General features: G+C 56.6%; 2 protein-coding genes across 2 annotated transcripts in view; one reads left to right on the top strand and one right to left on the bottom strand.

Moving 5' to 3' along the window:
• The window catches only part of KCNIP1 (potassium voltage-gated channel interacting protein 1), a 252,213-nt gene that overhangs the window by 223,465 nt on the left and 17,472 nt on the right, over positions 1-11,276 (bottom strand). The window lies entirely within an intron of this gene.
• The window catches only part of KCNMB1 (potassium calcium-activated channel subfamily M regulatory beta subunit 1), a 9,190-nt gene continuing 1,066 nt past the window's right edge, over positions 3,153-11,276 (top strand). The window contains exons 1-4 of the mRNA XM_006765450.2: positions 3,153-3,544; positions 5,651-5,808; positions 7,117-7,288; positions 11,081-11,272. Of these exons, the coding sequence (XP_006765513.1) occupies positions 5,675-5,808; positions 7,117-7,288; positions 11,081-11,272 (498 nt within the window). The 5' untranslated portion in view covers positions 3,153-3,544; positions 5,651-5,674. The remainder of the gene's footprint in view (positions 3,545-5,650; positions 5,809-7,116; positions 7,289-11,080; positions 11,273-11,276) is intronic.

The raw sequence follows: 11,276 nt of genomic DNA, 5'->3' as shown, positions 1-11,276 counted from the left end.
CTCAAACCAGAGACAACTGTTTCTTAAAACCAAGATACTCTGCTTCTTCTTTCAGGACTAGTGATGCGACCCTGAACAGTTCTTGCTCCCCGATCTTGGGCGGCTCCCCGTCCCGTGGGGAGCCCGGTTAATGGAGAAGCCACCTGAATCCATGTAGAGCTGCAGAAAGAGAGGAACTTCCGGGAAGGAGCGTGCACTGTGCTCTGAGCGTGTTACATCCAGGCACTGAGCTGGCCCGGGAGGCAGGGAGGGTGGCTGAGGGGACAGGAGGTGAGGCGAGGACCCAGGACCAAGCCCCTGGGAGGGGAGAGCTCACCAGCAGGTGGAGGGAGAGAACCTACATCCTTTGGTGAGTGTGGGAAGGACACCTGCCCTTTCATTCCCAGCAGGTCCCCGAGTGACAGGCTATCTCTGTGCCTTATCGCTATCGCCCACGTCTCTCCACGGTGAGTTGGGGCTGGGAGGGTTCGCAGGAGGAGATGCAGGCAGCATCGCCCATGCTGCGCAGACGGACAGCAGCTCTCTGTATTTACTTATGTTCCTCCTTGTTTCAAGGAGAGTTTCAAGCTGCTAACAGTGACGTTAGCAACACAGCGGGCTGAAACACCTTGTCACTAGGTCCGAAAGATGAGGTGAGGGGACTATAGCTCAGAGTCGCAGGAGCAAGGAGCAGGGTGTCCCTTTATTCACAGGGAGCAACCTTGTCATGCTCCTCGTCAAGTCCCACCTGGCCTTTAACCCACATATTGACATTTAATCGTCCCGTTCTTAAACTCTGTCTGCTCAGATCTGTGAACACCCTGTCATTGATTTCCTCTGCCCTTTATTACTCTCTCCCTTAAGTATATCCTTTTATTTACTCCCATTCTGTCTTTTTTGCAGTTTAAAAAATCCATCCTCCTTCCCGCCCCTCCCCCCCCGCCCCCCGACACACGGAAGGGGCCAGGCCTGGCCCACCTCAGCACAGTGATGTCTTTAGAGCCGCGCACAGTAGGTCTTCACGTGTTTATGACTGACTGAGGGCCACTCGCGCCCGCTCCTGTGGCACTCAGCCAGTGACACCCTCCGCAGGGCTCAGGACACAGTTGCCAAGTTGATTTATGGGACTTATTATTCCAAGTGGCGGCAGAGAATAGATATTGATTCAAAAGGGTTTAAATAAATTAGTGGATGCACAAGCCAGGAGAGGGCCGTGGACCGAGGAGAGGGGGCTTGTCAAGCAGCTGAAGCAGACGTCATAAGGAACACGGGTCCTCTCGGGAACCGAGGGAGGGGCCTGGGGGGAGGGGGGGGGACACACACAGGATGGGCAGTGGAGGCAGCAAGCACAGGTTCACATCCAGGTTCCATCCCTCACATGCCAGGGAAGTGACCTTGGGCAGAGAATGGGAACAAGACCACGTCCTGTGAGGATGCCACAAAGAATGAACGCGCTTGATCTCCCTTCTAGAGGTGGGCAAACCAAGGCTCAGAGAGGCAAAGTCACTTGCCTTGGACAATTTAGTTAACCTCTCTGAGCCTCAGTTACCCACTCTGTAAAATGGGTAGACAAATCTCTTCCCGAATGGATGACTGTGACCGTATGGGGATGCTGGAAGACTGAAGGCAGGGAAGGCATTTTGTGAACTCTAACAGCCCGTGTTAATGCCAAGCTCCGGTCTTTATTGTGGTAGCATCATTAGTTCCTTGCCCTCCACCTACAACCGCCTGTCACACACAACCCCAAAGCCAGCCAGGGACCCGGGTTTTCATCCAAAGCAAGGCTGGTCGAAGCATTTGGCTCGGGCTCACGTCTTTGCAGCAAGGAGCTTGCCTCCCCCGCCCCCTTTCCTGCCTGTCCCCATCCTCTGAGAGGAAAAGAGCCTTGGGAAGAATGCTAATGTTGGCTTATAAATTCCAAACGCGTAATCCTGAGAAGTCATTTAGTTGATTACATGCAAGCAGCCCGTTGGTCATCCTTTAAAAGGGCCCGCTGCTGCCCTGCACCTCTCTCCCAGGGAGCGGGAGGAAGACTGGCCTTTGTGCACCAGTTCACGGGCCCAGGAGGACTCTTCCGGCTCCTGAGTGGACCAAGAACCATCCTGGAAACCACTCCTCTGGGGATTCATTCCAGGCCCCGTGACCCTCATGCCAATCCACCTGCAAGGGCTAAGGCCTTAAGAGCCCTCCTTTGCTGTGATGTCCATGAAACAGACCATTTATTCTCCTGTTAATGTGATTCAATTAGTAAAGGGGGGCGGGGACTTACTGCTGGAGCGTCATTCATTCCACGGCCCGCTGGGCGGGCTGCCTAATGGTGGGAGTGGGGGGGGCGAGGGTGGCGGACTCATTCAGGTGACAGGTGACTGTGCAATGCAGGTGAGCGTTCACGTCTCAGCACAGGGGCAGGCTCAGCGGGAGCGTGGCTTTGCGATCTGGAAGAGCTGATTTCGAATCTGGCTCTGGCCCTTCGAGCAGTGTCACCGTGGACCCGGTGCTTAAGCCCCCGCGGCTCAGATTCGACTTCTTTACCTCACTGTTGGGTAAAGCAAGGGCCGCTAGAGACATGCCTGACAGTCAGGAGGGGCCCATAGAATTGGGCTCGCCTGTCCCTGATTTTTAATCCTCACAACAACCACTTCACAGACGAGGAAGCGGAGAGAAATCTGGGAACCTGTGTTGCCTGCAAACGCTGATGCTCTCTTGCCTCAGTGAGGGAAACGAAGTTCTGGCATGACCCCGGACCACACCTGGACAGTCTCTGGGAGGCCACCTGACACAGCAGGCTGTCCCTGCCCATGGCTGGCGAGCAGCAGCTGGAGTGGTGACGGTCCCTGCTTCTGCCTGTTGGTCTTTAAAACGTAAGTTCTGTTTCTCTGCCACAAATGTCCACCGTCTCTAGTCCTCATCACTACCCTGAACAAAGTGAGTTTACAAAACCCCAACAGCACAGATGAGAAAACAGAGGCACAGAGAGGTGCCACGACTTGCCCAGGGCCACACAGCATGCGCATGCCAGAGAAAGGAGGGCTTGGCTGGTCCAGCCCATATGCCAGCCCCCCAGTGGCGGACAAGCCCCGCCCCACTCCAGCTTCAACTCCTCCTTCTCCCTCACGTCAACTAAAGGAAAACCAAACCATGTCCCATTCGGGGCTTGTCAGCCGCTCCACCAACTCAGAGAGACTGAGGGAAGAAGTGTTTTCCAAACACCAGGACAGTCTTTCCTGGCTTCCTGTCTCGCCCTGTGCTGCTGTTAATACCCCTTTCCCAGGGGACTCTGGGAAATGCAGGTGCGGGGCCTGGGTAGCAGCTGCCACCCTCCGTCCTCCTGCGGGCTGGTACCTGCTCTGAGTGTGTGTCCCGGGCTGTGCGCTCAGACGTGACCATGTTTGGGCATGGAGGCTAATCCCAGATGGGGACCAAAGGCCGCTTCCCTGGAAACAGAGAACGGCTGGCAGCCCCAGCTTCCTGCTGGAGCCCAGGCAGCCGCTTTTTGGGGCGGGGGCTGGGGGCCGGGCAGATAGGAAGTGCCTGCCTGCTGAAGACTCCAGGGAGCCGGGAGACTGTGAGTACTGCACGCCTGGAGCACTTGGGGCGAGTTTCTGCAAAGCTCAGGCTGGACGAAAGGGGTAGGGAGGGGAGGGGAGGGGAGGAGAGGGCTTTGGAGGGAGCCGGCAGTGGGAACGCCCTTCTTCAGGGGCTGTGCAGTGGGGTTTGGGGTCCAGAGGGGCTGACATTGGTGCCACTGGGGACCAGAACTGCTGGCATCTGAACTTCAGCTGGGAGGTGGGAGGTGGGGGGCAGAGCCCTGGCCCTCAGGTCCCAGCTGCCAGTACAGCCAGAGAGAGGGCTGCGGCCCAGAGGTCAGCCCAGGAAAACGTACTCCCTGGGACACTGTAATGTCTCTGTTAGAATGTAGGGGAACCCCACTTCTCAGTGCCCCAGTGAGGGAGGAAAACTTGCCATTGGGTGTCATCCCTGTCAGTCATCTTGGAGGCAGTGACAAGGTTATATATCCTTGGTGCTGGATCCCAGGATCTTCTCTTTAGGACAGTGGGGGAGGAGTGGGGGGGGGCGGAGAAGGGGGAAAGGATCTCTGGGGACACTTGAAACAGTCAATACTTGGGAGGGAAGCCTAAGTGGAAAATAAAGTGCTTTGCTGAAAATCCCTTTGGACCAATGTCTCCCTCCTGGACACTCACTAATGTATAAAAAATAACCTGTTTATTACTTTAGGGACCTGGCAGGGAAAATACAGTTCTTCCTGATATCCAGCTAAAATTTCCCCAAAGCAGGGGATCACAGAGAGAGGGCCCCATGACCCTGGTATCTTTGGTAGAAACGAACTATGGTTACCCTAAACCAACAAAACAACAAGGAAATGTACCCAAAGGCTAATGGGGCAAGTCACAGAACAGATGGGAACCCCATAAGGGACAGAAGCCGGCAGCTGTCAGGTGCCAGGTGACTTACAGGTGACAGTCACACCCCTGGAGAGTGTTCAGTGGCCCAGGGAGGGAGGGGGTTGGGGAGGGGAGGGCCTCTGTTTGCACCCGGTGAGGCAGATGCCCAGAAGGAAGGTGAGGAGGAAAGAGGAGAGGTGCCGGCTACTCCTACCCTCCATTCTGCTTCGTCCCGGGTGGCTCAAGCCCCCAGAAGAGAGAGCAGTTGCAGCAGCCACTGAAGGCCTCTCAGAACTGTGAAGGCCCCGGGTTTCTCGGACAGCGTCCTAGGATGTCCTGCCCCTGCTGCTCGAGGAACTAGTGCAGAGGTGGGCAAACTTTTTGACTCGAGGGCCACAATGCCCGCGGGCCGTAGTTTGCCCACAGCTGAACTAGTGTATCTCCCATGCCAGTTTCCTATTGCCGCCTTCACAAACGGCCACGACCACAGAAATCTACTTGCACAGCAGAACTGTGAAGGCCCCGGGTTTCTCGGACAGTGTCCTAGGATGTCCCGCCCTTGCTACTTGAGGAACTAGTGTATCTCCCGTGCCAGTTTCCTATTGCCACCTTCACAAACGGCCACGACGACAGAAATCCACTTGCACAGAGGTCTGGAGGCCAGAAGCCCCAAATTGGCAAGATGTTGGCAAGGCTGTGATCACGGCATCACCAGCGCCACACTCCCTCCAGAGGTTCCTGGCCTCCTCTGGCTGCCGGGGGAAGGGGGAGGGGGGGCTGCCTGCAATCCCTGGCATGTGTGGTATCACTCCAGTCTCTGCCTCCCTGGTCACATGACCTTCTCTTCTGAGTCTAGTCTCCACCTGCCTCCTCCTGTAAGGACATTGGGGGTCTACGTGGATAACCCATGTGGGTGATCTCAAGCTCCTTAAAGTCTCTGCCATGTTAAGTAACAATCACAGATTCCAGGGCCGAGAACATGGGCATCTTGGGTCACTATTGAGCCGACCACACACTGTGACCTTGGGCAGGTCACTTGTACTCTCTGAGCCACAGGTCGGTCATCTGTGGAAGGGAGTTAATCACATCGCCTCTCAGAGCTGGTGGGAGGCTTACTGGGGTCCAAAAAAGCTGTCTGACATTGCAAGGCTCCATATACAAATAGGGGCGATATTAATATTGGAGGCCCCTTCCCTCTCACCTGTCTTCCCCTCTGTGGATTAATTGTCACCTGTGCTGCTCATGTCTATGTGTCTCTGTGGCCTTAGCAATGACTGCTGTCCCCAGCGGACATGGGGAAGAAGCTGGTGATGGCCCAGAAGCGGGGAGAGACTCGAGCCCTTTGCCTGGGCGTGGCCATGGTGGTGTGTGCCGTCATCGCCTACTACATCCTCTGCACGACCATGCTGCCCCTCTACCAGAAAAGGTGTGCACCCTCCTGGCCTGTCCCCAGCCTCCAGCCGCTCCCCTAAGGTCTGGTCTGTGAGGAACCCCAGACTTCTTCCTACCCTTCCCCGGGACCCTCACGCCATCAGGAATCCTCATTTGTAGGGTCAAGGATTCCAGTGCAGGGAGGGTGGAGGGAAGGCCGACTGGTTCCTGCTGGTCTGGGGTCCTGGGACTTGGAGGTAACACACAGGAGGCCTTTCCACGGGAAACATCAAAGGGTCAGAACAAATGCTCCAGTGAGTTGCATCCCAGGAGGCGCCAGTCACAGAACCGTGTACCCCATCTGCACAGTGTGACTCCCCGTCTAAAGCCTCCTGGTCAGTAGGTATCTAGCCTCCTGTGGAATATCTCAAGTGACGGGGAGCTCACTACCTCACTGTGCACACCTACTTTCTGATAAGTAGGACCTGTCTACATTGAGCCAAAACCCGCTTCCCCGGAGCTCTGCTCTGGATCTCGGAGAAGGTTCCGTGCCCTTGCTCCCTGACATGTCAGCCACGTGAGCTTTTGAAGGGAGAGCGGTGACGTTCCTGATCCAGCTCTATCTGGAACAAACACACTCAGTTCTCCTGGCCTGTTCTTAGGCTGAGTCTCAGCCCCTTGCCTTGGGCACACGCCAGCCCCGCTCCTGCCAGCCCCTCGCCTGGTGAAGGGGGGAGGAGTCACAGTTGATTTGCGGCTGATGTGTTGATGAGCCTGTTAGCCGCGCTGGGGTCAGCTCCTTTCTCCCTGTTGACACCCTGGAGAGATTCCAGGCTGGCACCTGACCGCTCAGAGCAGCCGTGCACCTCCGACACGGCACCTTCAGGTTAAGCTCGATCCCCACCGCCCTCCCCACCCGGCACAGACCGAACCCTCCTTAACCTCCGCTTTCTAGGGGAAAGGGCACAGATTCTGAAGCCACCCAGACCTGACTCAGGTCCTGTGCGGCCCCGGAAAAGTCACTTGACCTCTCTGAGCTTCTCTTCCATCTCGGAGGATGAAGATGAGGTGCCTGCTCTTTTCAAAACAACCAGGGCCTGGGCCTCATCCATCCGTTCTGGACTGTGGCTTGGATGTGGGATCCAAGTTCCCCCAGGTTTTGAAGACCATTACATGGATGAGGTCCAAGAGGCCATCGGCACTGCCATTCGGATTCTGTGTCCTCCCCTGGGCCCACGCTCCTTCAGTGCTGGGCGCTCGTGGGATGATGCAAGTCCCGGCCCTGGCTCTCTCCAAGGGGTTCAGTCAGGGTGCTCTGTGCCACACGGGTTCTGAAATGTGTGTGTGTGTGTGATCTCTCCAGCGTGTGGACCCAGGAATCCACGTGCCACCTGATTGAGACCAACATCAGGGACCAGGAGGAGCTGGAGGGCAGGAAGGTGGCCCAGTACCCGTGCCTGTGGGTCAACGTGTCCGCCGTGGGCCGCTGGGCCGTGCTGTACCACACGGAGGACACCTGGGACCAGAACCAGCAGGTACGAACTGGGGGGATGGGTACCTGTCCCCGTACCCCTGGCAGGTGTGAGGGCCTGTCCCTAACTGGCTCCCTAGCTCCTCCCTGGAGAGTGGGGGCTGAGAAAGATGACCCCCTTGGTCAGGGACCGTCGCTGGCATGAGGTCCAGTCAGACCTTGCTCTTCTGTGTGAGAGTCACACAGACCTCGGTGTGAATCCCTGCTGTGCCCCTAACTGGCTGTGTGACCCGGGGCGGCTGACTTAGCCCCGCTGTGCCTCAGTTTCCACCTTTGCCGAATTGCTCTCATGCAAAGAGCACTGGATCTAATGTGCCAACCTCCATGTCGGATGCATAGCACCCATGCATAAAGTGGCCGCTGGTGTTAGTGCCTCATTCTGTAAGTCAAATGAAAGGCCAGGCCCAGAGCTGACCCCCCGAGGGAACCCCTACGCATCCCTCACCCTAGGAAGCTGGGGTCCAGGGCTGGAGCAAAGGCAACACTTAGGACGTTTTCTCATCACTGCCTCCCAACATCCCTCCCACCCCCAAATCCACATGGTAGCCCTCCCTAAAGGAAATACAAGTCAGCCCATATTCATTTGCTCATTCGCTCCCTCTTTCACTCAACAGTCATTGGGCACGTCCTGTGTTGGGGGCTTAGGACTCAAGAGGAGATGGCTCAGGCAGGAAGTAATCCTGGTGGGAGGGAGCCGTGCCATAGAGAAGAAGGGGGGGACATTGTGGGATTAGAGGAGGGAGGACGCTTTCCAGCCACCAGTGAGGCAGGCGAGGGTGCCAGGCATTGGGGTTTGGCGTTTAAATATCAGGCAGGCACAAGGGCCACAGAAACATGGAGGGATACACAGGTCAAGGGCAGGGCGCAGGAGAAGGCCGGAAGGGAGGACAGCAAAACCAGGCTCCCACTCCTGACCAACGGATGCAGCGTCTGGGCTCTCCAGGTGGTTCAAAGGTAGAGAATTCCTGTCGTGAGCAACCTGGAGTCTTTCCAGGGCTTGGGGTCCAGGGTACATGATCAGAAAGGAGCAGAGGAGTGTGCCTGTCAGTGACTGGGCAGAGGGGCGGGGCCACAGCAAACACCCGGGAGGAAGATGGGACCTGAAGCCGGGTGGATGCTGACAGTCAGACTTCGGTGGCTGATAGGATGGGAAGGGGCAGAGTGTCTGGGGGGACAGTGGGATTACGGACAGTGCTGGGGGTTGGGGGTCATGGAGAAGTGGGTGTGGACAGTGCAAGGTGGCCTGACTCTTCTGCCATCACTCCAGGGCGCGACAGCCCCGCCAGACGGAGAAAGAGCCCCCAAATCCCCCGAATAGGCTCCCACCGGGACACCTGCCTCTCCTGGCATTCAGTGGCCCCTGACTTATCCCCAAGGAGCAAGCAGCACAGTTTCAAAGGCAGGTGGGCACGATCATGGTGTGACGGGGATTGGGCGCAGGCTGGCTTGCAGGCCGCCTCCCTGATGCTACGGTTGTCAGCTCAGAGGGACAGGAGGCCAGACTGTCCCCTGAGATGAACTGCCAGCGGCATGTCTGGCTCTGGAAGGCAGCCACCGGCTGTTCTGTCTTCTCTCCCATCATACCCAGGCATGACCAGGAGCAGTTGCTAATGGCAGGCTGCTAGCATGTGGGGGCAGGGGAAGTACCTTCATGTTTTTGCCTCTCAGCTGGGTCAAAGGGCCAGCTGCCCCCCTACTTCATTCAGCTCTGGGGTGCAAGGGGCTAGTGCAGCAGGCCAGCTGGGTGCTACATGAAAGGCCCCTCTCTAAAAAGGGAAAGGAGAAGCTATCTTTGCAATATCATGGTTAAGTCCCAATATCATTATCCTATTATCTAAAGAGGTAATATGCAAATGGTCATCATGCAGTGACGTGTAATGACCGATCAGCAGGAGGGCGGGCCAGCGAGCTACAAGCAGCAGAGAGCTACAGGAGGGCAGGGCAGTCAGCTACGTGTGGTGGAGAGCTATGAGCGGCGGTGGGCGGGGCGGCCAGCTGAGGCAAGTGGCTGCAAGCTACTCGTGCACAGATTCATGTGCAGGGCCACAAATAATAACAGCATCTCCCATTTATTGAGCACTTACTATGTGCTCAGCTTTGTGTGAAGTGTTTATATGCATCCTCTCTTCTAATCCCCACAACAAGTCAAGTAGGCAGGCACCCTCACAAACCCAGTTTACAAGGCTCAGAGAAGTTATGGCACTTGCCAAGGTCACACAATTTGGAATTGGTAGTTGAACTCAAGCCTGTCTGGCTCCACAGCCACACATCACTCAGTGAGCTAGGTTCCCCAACATCACAGTCAGAGGCATTGGGGAGACTTGAGCTAGGCCCTCTCAGCTCAGGATTCTGAATCCATCTGCTACTGGGACCCTGAGGTGCCCCAAAACTCTGCATGCCAGATTTCCCAGGAGCTAACTTCTCCCCAGCCTCAGCTGCTCCCTAGCTGGCTGGCTGGTGACCTACTTCTGGATGCAGCTCCCCCACTTCCCAGGCTGCCAGAACTCTGATGCAACCATCCTTCATTCTGCCGGACTGAGCACTGTCAGGGTCAGCAGCTGTGAGGTCAGGGCCTCATTCAAATCCAGAGAGTAACCAAGGCTGGGGAGAAGCTGGCTCAATAGTTTACCCATTGTTGCTCTTGGGCATAATTCCTCTAGCCCAGTGGTCTCAAACTTTTGAAAATGAAGGAATCACTTGATTCCTGGGCCCCACCGTTGGTGATTCAGAGGGCCAGCCCCCCCAGGGGGTCTGCTGGAGGGAAGAAGGTGGAGGGGGTACCCTCACTTGCAGAACATCTCCCACAGGCTCCCATAAACAATACCCAGACCTCCGGGCACAGAGCAGAGCTAGAACCAGGGTCCCTGCCTTGCACTCCTCTGCAGAGCTTTCCAGCTGGGTCTCATCTGATAAGGCCAGAGGCTCCTCAGAACAACAGTCAGTGTCAGAACTGAATGTGTGCCACGCTCGTGTGCACAACACTCCTCTGGACACACCCTCCCTCCCCTCTGCATCCCAGCGTCTAATATTGGCTGGCCAGCACCTTTTGCCTGGCTCACACAGGGCGAGACCACAGAGGGTGTTCCATGTGAACTGTTGCCAATATTTGCAGAATGTGAGAGTTCACATTAAACGCTGGTTTTCTGGCTTCTCGTGACATGTCGGAGGCCTGGCTGCAATAGTTCTTCTGGATCCCATGGTGACCCCTCCCCAGATGGAGTGATGACTGCCAGTCTGGGTGCATCCGGCTGCCTCCTGTCACCAGGCCCCACCACTCCCTGACAGTTCTCTATGGCACATAGGCAAGGTGGCACCTGCCTTCTTATTCTCTCACCGCGTCACTTGTGGGCATCCCTGCGTGAGTCCTGCAGGTACCCGAGCATGTGACCTCTGGCCTGAATCCAAATGCAGAGCCACTGGGCCTGTGTCACTCACTGCCTCTCATTGGTCTCCTTTGCGAAGCTTGAAGTCCTCCTTCAATAACATCGTTGGAAAAGATATTGCTTTCAACCCATTTAAGAGATGAAGCTATCAAGGCTCAGAAAGGGTGAGTGATTGGAAGCAGAGCCAGGACCCCAGCTGGGCCCTGAGCAGCCGCAGGGCCACCATGCTCACAGATGACACTGTGAGGGCACCTTGTAGCCTTAGATAGTTCTGGCTCCCCCTTCTCCCCCCCCCGCCCTCAGGGGCCTGACTCCAACGCTGGCATTGTTCTTCACTCCTGGCCAGCCCCTCATCTCTGGGTGCTAAGAGATGGGGACTCCCACTCCAAAGGAACTCCTGCTTCTCCCCGCAGTGCTCCTACATCCCAAGCAGCCTGGACAACTACCAGCTGGCCCGGGCCGACGTGGAGAAAGTCAGAGACAATTTCCATGAGCACCGGGTTTTCTACTGCTTCTCGACCCCGCGGGAGAATGAGACCAGGGTCCTGTACCGGCGCCTCTACGGGCCCCAGACCCTCCTGTTCTCTCTCTTCTGGCCCCTTCCTGCTG

Source organism: Myotis davidii, unplaced genomic scaffold, assembly GCF_000327345.1.
Source record: "Myotis davidii unplaced genomic scaffold, ASM32734v1 scaffold399, whole genome shotgun sequence".
Classification (NCBI taxonomy): domain Eukaryota; kingdom Metazoa; phylum Chordata; class Mammalia; order Chiroptera; family Vespertilionidae; genus Myotis; species Myotis davidii.
Note: the sequence above shows the minus strand (reverse complement) of the source record. Positions and strands in the feature narration are given on the sequence as shown.